Raw genomic sequence first — 15,197 nt, 5'->3', positions numbered from 1 at the left:
GCAAAAGTTCACAGAGTTTGAGGCAGTTCCCCACACACACCCCAGGGCAAGGGTTCCTTGGAACAGTCTCATTAGGCCCTACAGGCCTGTCCCAAGCAGCAGACACAGCCAAATAGTTTTTTGTTTGTTTGTTTTTAAATAAAGCAAAGAAATACAACTGAGTTTGTTTTTTTGACCTTGTCAGGCCTGCCTCTCTCCCAAAGGCTGAGCAAAGAATAGTAGGTCAGCTCCCCCACTACTGAGGTGTCGTCTTCTCTTTTTAATTGCCCCTTCATTATCTGACAGTGAGTGCAGGTATAATTGTAGGGCTGAGTGGGCCCACCTGTTAATCCTTGATGGCTCAGTGTGAGGTTGATATACCCCATCACAAGACCCAAATCTCCAGTCTTGAGACTGCAATCTTTCATCAGTGCTCTGTGTTCAGCCTTATAGGAGATGATTCTCCTGATAATCTAAATTCTAAACCAAAACATAAGATACACTGAAGGCTGCAGGCCTCCATGAATCAATCACTATGTCAAATAGCAGCTCACAGGACATAAATTAAGTGAAGTCTGTTGACTAGTTACACATTTTCACCAGCCCCCAATGGCATTGATGGCAGTGGACTAACCATTTAGTTACTGTTAGGGTTAGACTTGATACTGTATATTTGTTTAAGAAGTTGAGTGGCTTTAATTACTTATCACTAAGAGTTACTGTCGATTGCAGTAACAGTCTAAGACTATTTTCACTCACTATAAATAAAACAGTTTGTATCATTCTGTAGATTTAGGGCTATGAATAGGGAGCTGCATGTTCTGTACTTAAGAGATCACAGAATTTGTTTAGTTCCTTTAGGGAAGAGCATTCCTGGACAGCAGTTCCAGGATTAATTAGAATCATAGAATATCAAGGTTGGAAGGGACCTCAGGAGATCATCTAGTTCAACCCCCTGCTCAAAGCAGGACTAATCCCCTGTCAGATTTTTACCCCAGTTCCCTAAATGAACCCTTCAAGGATTGAACTCACAACCCTGGGTTTAGCAGGCCAATGCTCAAACCACTGAGCTATCCCTCCCCCCAATAGTTAGTCCTACTTTGCTTTTCTTTATGCATATACAGTCCTTGGAAATAGGCTGTTACTTTGGCTATGAAAACTAATTTAAGATACAGTTATGAGTTCTATATTGTACTTGGAGTTAAAGCCAAGATTCTGGGTGTTTATATAGGTATTACCATGCTTTAACACCATGGAATCTCTTTCCCGAGTGTTCCCAGAACAAATATGTCTTGGTCAGTTCTTGCCCATGTCAAGGCCAGCTTATAGTAAGAAGTTTGTTCAGAATGCCTCCCCAAACACACACAAGACTCAGGGAAATTAACCATGGTCAGCTCCAGCTATGAACCCAAAAAGAGATGAAAATGTTTCAGCCACTCGTACTGGTAGGATCAAGCCATTTTCAACAACTGGCCAGCACGCTTTCTGTATTTGGCGCTGACTACCAGTTGTTTGCCTACAAGATCTGAAGTCACAGAGATGGAGCCTCCAGAACCATAAGGGGACAATACTGAGAGACCTGTGAACTTCTCAGCTGGGTTGAAAGAGGTGGCACCCAGAGCAACTCAACAACCTGGAAAATATGTATTGAGACAGAATCCTCAAGTTGAAAAGTATCAATGATGGTGTTGGAGCACATGGAGGTGAACGTGATGCTGCTGGACAAGGTCTGTGAGGCTCAGACTGTGGTGCGGATGCCTCTACCCAGATCCTGGTGTGGACCTTTAGAGATTCTAGACTGCATTTCCCACTTACAGAAAGCCAGGCTGGGGGGGACCATCCAGTGTGAAAGGTGCCTGCTGGTGGAATCTCTCAGGAAGCAGGTGGGAGAGCAACAGGAGGCGGTGGCCAGGCTGAGGAGCATCCATGCCCACAAGGAATTCCTCAGGAGTATTTATATGGAGACATCCAAGGCTGAGGAAGCTATCCAGCTACAGAGGATTGCTGTCACACCACTGGGGGAGGAGGATATGGCTCTGTCACAGGAAGGACACTGGCAGCTGGTTACTTCTGGCAGCAGACAGTGCTCCACCCCTACTCCCAACCCACCCACCATGGTGGAAAACTGATATGCTGCCCTGGCAACAAGTGATGAGGACCCAAAGGTGGAGGAGGGGAAGCCTTGTACCCCCAAGGCTGGGAGGATCACAGCCACCACTCCCAGGATGAAATGTAGCGTAGTGGTGGTTGGTGACTCTCTTCTGAGGGGAATGAAGGCACCCATCTGTCATCCTGACATGGCATCCTATGACATGCTGCCTGCCAGGGGCCCGTACCTGAGATGTTACGGAGGAATTGTCAAGGATCATCCGGCTCTCTGACTAGTACCCCATGTTATTCATCCATGTGGGCACTAATGATACTGCAAGCTATGACCCTCGGCAGATCAGAAGTGACTACAGGGCTCTGGGAGTAAGGGTGAAGGATTTGGGAGCCCAGGTTGTGTTCTCTTCAATCCTTCCAGTCAAGGATAGGGGCCCAAGCAGAGACAGAAACATCGTGGAGCTGAATGTCTGGCTGCGAAGATGGTGTCGCCAGGAGGGCTTCAGCTTCCTTGACCACGGGCTGCTGTTCCAGGAAGAAGGACTGCTTAGCAGAGATGGGGTCCACTTATTGAGGAAGGGGAAGAGCTTATTTGGATACAGACTGGCTAACCTAGTGAGGAGGGCTTTAAATTAGGTTTGAAGGGGGCGGGTGACCAAAACCTGCAGATAAGTCAAGAACACAGAGACCTGGGAGAAGGTTTGGAATTTGCGGGGAGCATGGACTGCTATAGCAGGGATAAAGGAGAGACAAGACAGAACTGGGGGGAGAAATCAAATCAGTATCTTAAATATCTGTATACTAATACAAGAAGTATGGGGAATAAGCAGGAAGAACTTGAAATGCTAGTAAATAAACACAATTATGACATAGTTGGCATCGCAGAGACCTGGTGGGATAATACGCATGACTGGAATATTGGTTTAGAAGGGTATGGCTTACTCAGGAAGGACAGGCTGGGAAGAAATGGAGGTGGTGTTGCCTTTTATATTAAAAATACATACACTTGGACTGAGGTTCAGATGGAAATAGGAGACAGACTTGTTGAAAGTCTCTGGGTAAGGATAAAAGAGGTAAAAACAAGGGTGATATCATGGTATGGTCTACTACAGACTGCTAACCAGGAAGAAGAGGTGGATGAGGCTTTTTTTAAACAACTAACAAAATCATCCAAAGCACAGGACTTGGTGATGATGGGGGACTTCAACTACTCAGAGATCTGTTGGGAAAACAACACAGCAGGACACAGATTATCCAATAAGTGATTGAAATGTATTGGAGACAATTTTTTATTTCAGAAGATGGAGAAAGGTACTAAGGGAGAGATTGTTCTAGATTTGATTTTTGACAAATATGGAGGAACTGGTTGAGAATTTGGAAGTGGAAGGCAGCTTTTAAAGAAAGTTAAAGATTTCCATCCTCCTTCAGAAGGTCTGCAGTCACTGCTCCCAGGCCCCCATAACCCTTTCATACCAATGAGTAGATGCGGTCCTAGCCCCAAAATAATGGACCAACTGCAAAGGGTTCATTAAGCTGGATAGTAATTGGCATCACAAGTTGTCTGCTCCTTTTGGGGGGGGGCTAAATCCTGTATATATTGTATGTAGTGTTGACAGTCTAGCAACCCTCATTTTCTGAGGCAATCACACTCCTTTTCCCACAAAATTGCTAGTGCTGTTCCTTTTTGCCTCCTAAGAGCAATTATTTCTTTCCTCTGTTATTTTCACAAATATTTTAAAATATAATTATTACTTTATATTCAAGTGATTAGAAAGTATATATTATACACCAGTTGTTGAAACAAATGCTTATTTTTGCTCATAGAAATATAATACAAAAATAAGACATTAGTATTATCCTTATTCTTACTATAACTCTGTAGAGCTATTGACATATACTGTACATGTAGACTAGGATTTTCAAAACCTTTAAGCCCTACTATTGACTCCAGTGGGAATAAAATTAGGCCAAGATTGAACATTTTTTAAAATCTCACCCACATTCAATATTTTTTGCATAGAGAGAGAGAGAGAGAGAGAGAGAGAGTATGCATTCCTTCTGTGTAGACAGGCCAAAACAAGTGCAGGAGCTTCCATTTTGTATTGGTGACACTGTTTAGAGCAGGGGTAGGCAACCTATGGCACGGGTGCCGAATGCACCACACGAGCTGATTTTCAGTGGCACTCACACTGCCCAGGTCCTGGCCACTGGTCTGGGGGGCTCTGCATTTTAATTTAATTTTAAATGAAGCTTCTTAAACATTTTTAAAACCTTATTTATTTTACATACAACAATAGTTGAGTTATACACCTCTACCCTGATATAACGCGACCCGATATAACACAAATTCGGATATAATGTGGTAAAGCAGTGCTTGGGGGGGAGGGGGCTGTGCACTCTGGTGGATCAGAGCAAGTTCAATATAACGTGGTTTCACCTATAACACGGTAAGATTTTTTGGCTCCCGAGGACAGCGTTATATCGAGGTAGAGGTGTATATTATAGACAGAAATCTTCTAAAAAGGTTAAAATGTATTATTGGCACGCGAAACCTTAAATTAGGGTGAATAAAGGAAGACTTGGTACACCACTTCTGAAAGTTGCTGACCTCTGATCTAGATTTTTTTAACAAGACTAAAAAGGACCTCTGAATTCTCTAATGATGACACAGTTTTATTGCAAAGCAATTCTCTGCTTTTTCTGCTGGATAAAAAACTGGGTCAAATTCTGTTTTCATAGGTACATGGACATCCCCCAGTGAATGAATGGAACCAAGTCTAACAAGATCAAACCCATCCTTAAATGTCTTCTTGTGGCAGAAATACACCTGTGATGTTAAAATCATTGTTTAAAAGATGATAAATGATTAAAAGTGATCACCAGAGATACATCAACCCTCACTCTCCTCCTTTTTCAGCAGTAATCAGGCCAGCAGCTAATGCCGTTTGCAAATGCAGCTCTTCAGTAATGATACTGTATGGAACCCTAAGCATATTTTTCATGTGTTCATTAAGATAAGTTGGTTTCTGACTGGCCAGGATGATGTCCCACTCTCCCTTTGGGCATGTTCCTGCACCATTAAAATTAATGGGAATTTTTCCATTGACTTGAATGGGAGCAGGATCAAGTCCTTATGGAGGATCAATATGAATAAGATACATATTAAGACAAAATTGATATGCCTTGTTTGTTTCTTCTTAAGTCTTTTAAATGCATCTTGTTGGCTAGGGAGAGTTGCCACATTGAAATACATTCTATGAATGTGTGTACTTCGGGTCGCTCAGAAGTAATTAATTTTATTTATGTCTTAAACAAAATTGTTTGCACAATGGTAATAAGGTTAATGGAATTATAAATTGTGATTTGCATTATGGGTCTGCCACTCTGGCGGAAAAAAAAAACCTTGACCTTGACCTTGTCTCAATGTCTGTTCATTTTCAGTGTACCACAAGGTAATCTTTCAGTGTGTTAGTAATTCCATTAAGATCAGTTAGGGCTAGGCAGAGCCTCCCTGTTTCTACCGACAGAGGGGAAAAATCCAGACACACACAGGAGTGAAGGGGCCCTCCTGCTCTTCCAGAGAGAGCAGTATAGTATTGTTAAATATAGTTCTGTTTTACTTAGGAGGGTGGAGGTCCCTTTTTCTTCTAAGTTCTTCTGGACTTGTTCCTCTACTCTCTGCTCTCCATAGTTTAGTTCCTACAGAAGCAAGGAGCCTGCAAACCAGGCCACTGAGAGCAAGGGGGAGGAAAAAGTGAGCACAAGTACTTAAGAAAAAGAAGACTTGATCCTGCATTTGAAGAGACTTTGGTACTAGCTCTAATGTGCTAGTTTTTCATTCTGGGGGGTGGGCAGGTTGTTTCAGATTCCCTTTCTCCCAAGTTCTTATATTGTCTATCCCTACATCAGGTGTGCTGGAACGTGGGGGGGAGCCATGGCCCTCCAACTTTTTGAAAGTGGATGGGCCTGGCCCATCCACTTTTTGCTACGGTGGGCCCTGCCTCCTTCCTCTCCTCTTCCCTCATGTCCCCACCCCCTGGGCTCCCCGCCTAGGGCAGATGGAGGTGGAGGGTCCACCCTGGCTCCCCACAGTTGCCTGCGCGGCTCTTATCCTGAGCCGACTCCAGCTGAAGGGCAGGGTCCTGGAGCCGCAGCCCAGCCATAGTAAGACCTGTGCAGGCAACTGTGGGGAGCCTAGGTCCCTCCGCCTGCTCTGGGCATGGGACCGAGGAGCCACGGACATGGGCAGGAGGCTGCTTTTGGCCCCACCGGGTATGGGGGCTGGGATCCCTGACCTTGCTACAGCTTCCTGCTTGTCTAGGGGTGCCTCTGGGAGAAGAGGAGGGGCAGTGGTGGGGCCTTGGGAGGAAGAGGAGGGGAAGGGACAGGGCTTTGAGGCCAGGGGCCCCTACCCCCCACTTTTGGGAGGGCACTGCGACCCTTGTCCAAAGTGATTTGGTTTGACTGCAGGTCAGTCTGCTGACTAGCTTGAGGTAGCATCTATGCCCTCTGTGGGGCTCGTATATTTTTGGGGTGGTAATCCGAGAAAAGTGACACCAAAATTGCCCCATGACTTATTATATGGGGACAGTGGGAGTTGGGCACTAGGAGGTTAGGGATGGTGAGAGGTGCTGAGGGCTGGCTGAAAAGCTGCTACGTGGGGGATGATGCTGGGTTTGGAGTTGGTGAGGATGCTACTTGGAGAGTGGTGGGTTCTGGGTTTGAAGGCTGTTTGGGAGGCGGGTACTTGGAGGTGTTTTTTGTCTCTCTTAGCTCCTGCTCACCCATGCAGCTTTGGACAGCACTGCTCTTCTAGAAGTATAACTTCCTCTGCTTTCTCACCGAGTGCGATGGGGCAGTAGGGAGAGTGCGATTGGGATTGCAGTGAAGCAATTGTTTCTTCTTTCTGCTGTCCTGGGTCCTAGCAACTGCAGAATACTGCAGATTTTCCCCCTCACTGGGGTGCCATCTAGCGGATGCCCCACACATGCCCCTCTGGTTAAGAAGTGTTTCTCTACACTGGGACATTTTGTACCTGTTTTTTAAGCTTTCTATCTATGTTATATTGGATGTGCGGAAACAGATGGTTTTGAATGATTTAGGCACAAGACTGAGGCTCGGCAGATCTGGAGTCAACGTCTAGCTCTGCTACAGACTTCATGTGTGACCTTGGGCAGGTTACTTAATCTTTGTGTGCCCCAGTTGCTCCTATGTAAAATGGGGATAATATCTCTGTTTTTCTCCTATCTTTTTTCTTTTCAGGATGCTTTTACTATGTTATTAACCAATTATAGCTGATAAAAATAATAATAGTTGGTCAGTCATTTTGCTGTGAAAATTTTATATGTATATGTGTGTGTGTATAAATATATAGAGAGAGAGAGAGTAAATGAAACAATGAATTCACACCACTATGGCTCTTTTGGGTAATGTTGATTGCTAATTTGGCTCCTGAACCACTGAGGTTTGAGTATCACTGATTTAGACTGTAAGCTCTTTTGGACAGGGACTCACAATCTCAGTTAGAGCTATTAGGTGCTATTGTAATACAAATAGTAATAACTGTTGCTGTAACACAGGCATTTGTCATAGTCAAGAAATCAGTGGACAAGAAGGCCAACAGCATGTTGGGCTGTATTAGTAGGAACATTGCCAGCAGATCGAAGGCCAAACTTGACGAAGCCCTGGCTGGGATGATTTAGTTGGTGTTGGTCCTGCTTTGAGCAGGGGATTGGACTAGATGACCTCCTGAGATCTCTTCCAACCCTAATAATCTATGATTCTGTGATTGTTGTAGGTTAACTTTTGGTTGCTCTTCCTATTCCAATATTGATAAGAATACTAACTGGCATCTGTAACTGTCCTTCTAAATTTCATTGTCTAGGTTTGAACATCAGGTGTTCTCATAAAACTCCTTAATGTATTTTTCTTCAGCATTTCTTGGAATGGAAGTTCTCATTTCCTTGCTAATGGAAATATGCCTTGTTTCTAAGCAGGTAAGCGTCCAGTACAGTGGTTCTCAATCTGTTTACCACTGTGGGCCACATATGTGGCCCACAACCTGTTAAGTGGGCCGTATACAATACTACCTCTATGGCCCTGAGGATGTCACATGGGCCACATCTCTGTGCTGATTGGGCCGCAGGTTGAGAACCGCTGTATAACTCCCAGAGCCACCCTATAATGCTGTAAATCAGACTATCACAAATCTCCTTCATGTTGGACAAGAAAGGCTCTCTCTACCACAATGTGCCTGTCTTACTTTTTGGCCCATAGGCCAAGTTTATCCTATTAAATACATGTTCCTAACATGGTCAAGAGGTACTTGGTTTGAATTCAGATGTTACCACCTTCAGGAGATGATGCAAGAACCCCCTGTTGGTTGGTTGTTTCTGTCAGTCAAAAAGTTATGTTATTGAACCAGAGGTAGAGACTGAATTTGGGATGAATTTGTGTTTTCAGCAGCATGTTTTTTATTCTAACATGTATTTGGGAACATACCGTACATTTGTGTGTGTGTTTGTGTGTGTGTATAATGCCTACGAGCATTGGGTAGACTGAAATTTATATTTATTTGTAAAATGGAATAAATATATTGAATTCAACATGGTTAGAATAAACTGTAATGTACCAATATAAAAAGTCACCAGTATTTTTTGTGGGATCCTCCTTTGGAGGTATGGAGTCATGTCTGCCTGCCCATTTTCAGATTCACCAGCTTTAACACTACCAGGCTATAGTGCTGTTCAGATGCCTGCCAAAGTGCCACAGCATGTTTCTGTGCTACTGTAAACAAGGAACAGTGGCTGCTTTTAGTCAGTGAGGACTGAAATTGTTCAGTAGTGAAGAGTTTTTATGACCCTGGCTCAGCTCCCCCAGTGGACTCTGGACCAGCTCCTATGTTTGGATCCACCTATTTGATCCCACGTGCTCTTAGGCTGGCTGAGTCTGGAACTGGCTTTGACCCTCTAGGCATACTCTCAGGGCAGATCCTCTTGCCTAGAACCCCTTCCTGGTATATGAGACTTTGTAGTCTAAATGCATAGGACCTGCTAACCTCCCAGATCTCCCCAAAATATACCAAAGTTGTGGCCACTCTGGATTACTGTTTTCCCCAATCAGAGATTACTTATCAGTGACAGCAACGGATGCACAGACTGTGCAATGGAATTGCTAAACAAGTCACACTTTACTCACAGACAAAGCATAGACGATATACAGATCTATACAAAAATAACAAAAACCTGCATGCTAAATTCTCCCTTCAGTGACTTCTCCATTTTGAGAGCCCTTTGTGTTTTGTTCAGGGTTCCAGGGCTCTCACCTCCAGTCTCCTCCACCTCCTCCTTCTGACTAGTCTTGTCTTTTGGTTCTGGTCTACTCTCTTTCTAAGTGGCTGATGAGAGAACCTGCCTTTTATAAAGTTTCAGTCTCCCTGTCCGATGACATCTACTCCAGTGCTGCTTCTAGTCCCTTGTCAGGTGATTTGTTGCTTGGTTACAGCTCACATAAGGATCAGACTGGGAAAACTGGTATCCCTTGGCTGCAGCCAGCTCATTTAAATGGAAGATAACCCAGGTTAATGACTCTTGATTGCTGTCCATTGTTAACCCTCTGCTAGGTGCAGAGATTTCTTCTGACACTCCTTGGGCATTTCAGCTCAAGATGGAAGCTTCAGTGCCAAAGTAAAGGCACAATACAGTCTTACATTGAAAATTCCATTCACAAAATAGAATGGAGTTTACAGATTAATATAGACATATATCAATCCTTCACAGTAATTAACAGCAATAACATTTAAATGCTTCAGAGTCAGTGATGACATCATTAGGCTTCAGAGTCAGTGCACTATTACAGTGAATGGGAGCAGATAGAATCTTTCTTAGAGTTTTGCCATTGACTTCAATGGGATCATGATTTCTCGCATATTTTCTACCACTGGACTTCATAAAACACCTCTGCATTTGGACACATTCAGTTTTCTTCACAAACATAACAATTACACTTGGAAAAAAAATGTAAATCTTTAATTCTGCAGACGTTGCTGGGGTGGTTAGCAGAGAAATGCTGATTATGGTATACCAGCTCTGGCTCCTGGCTGCAGCTAATATATCTCATCTCTAAAAAGTGTGGGGGAGGAGTGATAAAGCAGAATACTTACCTCCCAAATGTGCCATTTAAATTTTTTCCAGAGAACCTAATTAAATAAATAAACAGACTGTATAAACTCAGAAATAAATTAATCCTTGGTTATCAACAACTCTGGTTCTAATATCACCCTCCTTGGCTAATAACTGAATGTTCCCTTAATAACACGTTGTAGTTATGATATACCCATGACAGAGGATGTTATAAGAGAAGACATTCCAATGAAGGACTATATGGCTCATTTCTTATATAATAGTACTACTAATCTTGTGTCTATCTGAGTCAAATTGTTAAAAACAGTGGGGCAGAAATTTCAGAAGTGATTTAGGAGACTTCTAAGTCATTGAGACACTGTTGAAAATTACCCAACATTACTTTGACTTTTCTATTCTTTTTTTCTTTTTAGCAATTGTGCCGTGAGTTTGTAGAGTATGCTGTTATCCAAAAAGTATGAGGAAGATTGAATGTCTCATTACAACTCTTGTCCAAAGTGTCCAAGAGAACATATCGAGTAACAGAACCAAAATGTCACCAGCTGAGTGAAACACTTATAAGCTTACCTGCTACCACCACTTGCATGAACAAGGTAAGTAGTAAGAATGATGTTAGAAACATTTTAATATTTATTCCAATTTTTTTTTTCATGACTGAACTTATTACCACAGAAGAAACTGTGGCTTGAATACAGTCTTGTGGGCCTGTCTCGATTGCCTTACCTTATGTAGTCATTTACACCTGTGAAAACTAAGTGAAAACTGCTACCATCATTTTGAGAGGAGAATTCAGTTTAGTAACATATTACACACATTTTGCGGAGGAATAAATGACTGCACAGGGGGCAAGGTAAAGGAGAACAAGGCCCTCTGACTGTAGAACCTTAGCCTATTAATGACTTAGAAGCTATTAAGGGCTGGAAGGCTCATATCAGGGGTTTGGCTCAGTCTCTGGAAGAAAATAGGAGAGAGAGAGCACATATTCAGCCAAAGAGGGTGATATTAGAACACCCCTTAGTAGTTAATAACTCTGTGACAGTCAGGGAGTAGATCATCCCCTGTGTGGTAATTTATTGGGCAATGCACCTGTGGCCAATGGAGGGCATAATGACAGTATGAATCAAAGGGGAGTGTCTATTGTGATTGGTCTATGGTTTAGGGAATTGAAAACGCCTTCACATGCTTCCTTTGTTGGAAGAAAAAGTGTGACAGAATGCATGGTCTGCTTGCCCTGTCTCGTTTAAAAAAAAAAAAAAAAAACTCTTTCTAACAAATTATGTGTAGTAGAATTTGTACTATAAAAAACAGATCTACCTGTATGTGTGGTATAAAGATTTCTAGAACACAGATTATTTTTATTTTTGAGGGGATAATTTATTTTGATTCCTAATGACACTTACTCAGAATATATTCCTGTCTGGTTGAGATTAATTATGCATACATGAATAACAGTAAGTTAAACTTGTACACTATTTACAAAGAAGGTGTAATAACTCAGCAGTCCTAAAAATTGCTGCTGCTTTTTTCTTTCCCTTGATTTTCACATGTGCAACATGCATCTTTGTAAAACATATATACTTGCAGATGTCACTTTAAATACTATTTTCCAAGATTTTATTTTCATAGAAAACAGATGTCTGTAATTATCTCTTCTTTGACCTCTGAGACTTATCAAAGTCAAATAGGTAATCATCCAATCAGACGGGCTATCATTATCAGAAGAAAAGTAATTATAATCTGAATATGTTTGAACATGATTATTATAAGCTTTAAACTGTTACTTCTGATTGGGGCAGAACTGAAGACATTATCACTTCATAATTCAAATGATGTAACTTCACTTGTTTTTCTATTTTTGGAATATGGAGAGCCAAATTTATTTAACAATGTAATTCTTTCTTTAAACATGAACAAATTATACAATAGTCTCTCTAAAACCACAAGAAGGCTTCTTAAAATCTTGACAGTGAAATTAGGGGAAATGGTATTTAAGAAAATTAGAGCTAAGAATCTAAATCAGACAGATCTCAAAATGAGAAGATGAGGCTTCCAGGAGCAAGAAAAAGTGCAAGTACATTCATGTGAAAATAAATTTGGGGAGATGTTTTACTGCCTTAGGGATTAATTCAGCAAAACACTGAGAATCTCCTATAAGAGGGCTCTTAGCATCCAGAGAGAGGTACTGCTCCACACCTCACAGGATCAGGTTCTAGAACTATATACCTCTTTCAATCCATTCATGGAACTCCCCCTTCCACTGGTATTACTGGGAATTACACACACTCACCAAGGGTAGAATAGGGTCATAGTGCTCGATTTTGAGATGGTGATCTCAGTCCAGTCCCTAGAAGGCAGATGTCTGCAACAAAGGGACAACTATCACAACTGGAACTCATTAACATGCTTGCTGGCAGTTTCAACATAGAGGGCCAAGATTTAACAAGGATAGGACCTGATTCTCCATTGCCTTGCACCATGTATGATTATTTACAGCTATGCTAAGTGGGTGTAAACTGCTACTGTTCTGATTTAATAGAGTTTTACAGTGGGATCACCTTCTTACAGGAGGATCTTTCAGCAAGCTTTTAAGATAGCTGGTCCCTTAATCTAGGAGAGGCAAGCACCTGTCCTCCTAAGATGATCTTTTTGTATCTGACTGCTGCAAGTTGCATCTACCTTCCTTCTAGGTGGTATGTGTTTTTAGTTTCTATTATATTTTCGCCTATATTTCCTTCTGCCATATTCCTGAGAGAGAATTACATCTTCTCAGGGCCCACTTATCTCCATACGTGCTGCTTTGTGGCTCTTTGGTCCATTAAGACCTATTTTCCTTATATACCCTGGGCTCCAGTAGTAAGTTTAACAAGTAGGATGCCTAATCTTTCCTTTTCTCTCTCTGGAGTTATTCATTCTTACTATTCTTTTTTTTTTTTTTTAATGGGAAGTGCCTTTCTGTGTGTCTCATTCTGAGCCCTGGATGTATTTCCATTTTGCTATTGCTGCTCCTACCGCATATTACGCACCTATTTCTCAATATGAATTGAATGTGTATATACAGTAATATGATCACCAACATTCTTAGACATTCAAAGCTTTCCTTACCCCTTATGTGATGAGTTCCAGATTTTCTGCAGTTTCATCCTTGGGGTTTATTTAGTTGCTTTTATTTTTCCCCACATACAGCATGAGGAGGTTTTATCATCTTCTCTGCTAATGATTCACTTCGTGATCTTGGGCAAGTCACTTAAGCCAAAGTATTCAAAAGTGTCCACTAACGTTGGGTGCCTAGCTCTATACACTTAGAAACTTATCAGAGGTGCTGAGCATCCATAACTCCAATTGTATTCAATGGGAGCTGCAAGTTCCCATTGTTGAATATTTGCAAAGTGCTTTGAGATCCTCATATGAAAAGTGCTGTAGATTGCAAAGAAGTACACCCATATGTCAGTTCACTTAAGGGAACCATCTGTAAGTCTCTGGATAAAAGTGATGGCTCCCTAATCTCTTCACTCTTGACAACTAACTAATACCCACCATTAACAAATTTCATATATAGTGAAGATTTTTCTGAACAGTACTCATCAGCTAACCGTAACGACTCTTTTCTCAAGATGGTAGGTCAAAAAGAGATAGAGCTATCTTTTAAAAGCATAGCCATAAATCCTTTCTCTCACAGCATCTCAAAGTTTCCTGGCCTAATAAATTCTGTTTTACAGTATGATTAACCTCCAGCTATTAAAGCAGCACCAACAACCATTGTTGGTCTTATATATCAAGACAAATTTCTAATAATTAATATTTAATCTCACTTTTGTCTTGTTCAAAGCCTTTCCACATTCCTTGAAAAACTCTGTACCTTCAAATTAAGAAAAAAAGTTGGGTTGTGATTGACTGACTGAAATTGATTTGTTTTCTTGTCATTTCTTAACGTTCATTCTAAAGCCTTTTACTTTCTAGTCAACTCAATTATATTACTTGCTCCTAGGTAGCTCTTAGGTGCTCTAAATCTACTCCATATGAATTTTTTTTGTCTCTTAGATCACCTTAATTATGTCACAAAAATCCTCCCCAAGGACTCATCTTGATAACTGACTTCAGCTTGTGTCTTCCATCATTGTGGTACACTGCTGTGTACCCATAAATTCATTCTTCTGAGCAGAGCTTCATCTTTTAGAAGACATTACCATCCTTTCCTTTGATTTCATTATCTTGAGTGATGGTTTATAGCTGTTTACTGAAGATTCCCTCACAAAAGATTGTTCTACCTCTTACGAAAGATTCCACTACCTCTATCCACTTCTTTGTGCCTTGTTACCCAAAATTTATCTCATGGTCACACCTTTCCTTCTTTGGAGAGGAAGTCTTTCTGGCTATGTAAAGAAAGTAAATGTAGATGCACCACCACAACGCCATCCAGAGACGGCTGGTGAAAGCCATCCCACCGTCTCTGGGGAAGATCACCCTCGACTCGGCCATCCCCCGGGACAGACAGCAGACTGTGACCCGACATCATCTTGACGGACGCAGAAAAGAAGATCCTTGTGGTAGACGTCACAGTGCCCTTTGAAAACAGGTCACCGGCCTTCCATGAGGCCCGAGCACAGAAGGCGTTGAAGTACAACTCTGGCTGAGACCCTGAGAGCCCAGGGTTATGAGGTCCAGATACATGCCCTGATCGTGGGAGCCCTGGGCTCGTGGGACCCCCACAATGAGCCAGTTCTGAGATTGTGCAGAGTCGGTCGACGCTACGCCCGGCTCATGAGACAGCTCCTGGTGTCCGACACCATCAGATGGTCAAAGACATTTATATGGAACACATCACAGGACACCATCAATACCACACTGAGTAATCGAGACTGCTGACCAGGGAAATAACCAGAGGTGAGATGGAGCCGGTTCGCACTGGTTGGCAGGAACCGGTTGTTAAATTTTGTTAACTGGCTTCCCTGCCAGGCAAGCTTTGATGGGCTCCGG

At 42.1% G+C, this 15,197-nt stretch overlaps 1 protein-coding gene across 1 annotated transcript in view; it reads left to right on the top strand.

The window, feature by feature from the left end:
• Positions 1-15,197, top strand: part of MAML3 (mastermind like transcriptional coactivator 3) — a 460,796-nt gene that overhangs the window by 39,019 nt on the left and 406,580 nt on the right. The window contains exon 3 of the mRNA XM_050946244.1: positions 10,637-10,816. Within this exon, the coding sequence (XP_050802201.1) occupies positions 10,808-10,816 (9 nt within the window). The 5' untranslated portion in view covers positions 10,637-10,807. The remainder of the gene's footprint in view (positions 1-10,636; positions 10,817-15,197) is intronic.

Source organism: Gopherus flavomarginatus, chromosome 3 (genome assembly GCF_025201925.1).
Source record: "Gopherus flavomarginatus isolate rGopFla2 chromosome 3, rGopFla2.mat.asm, whole genome shotgun sequence".
NCBI classification, from domain to species: domain Eukaryota; kingdom Metazoa; phylum Chordata; order Testudines; family Testudinidae; genus Gopherus; species Gopherus flavomarginatus.
Note: the sequence above shows the minus strand (reverse complement) of the source record. Positions and strands in the feature narration are given on the sequence as shown.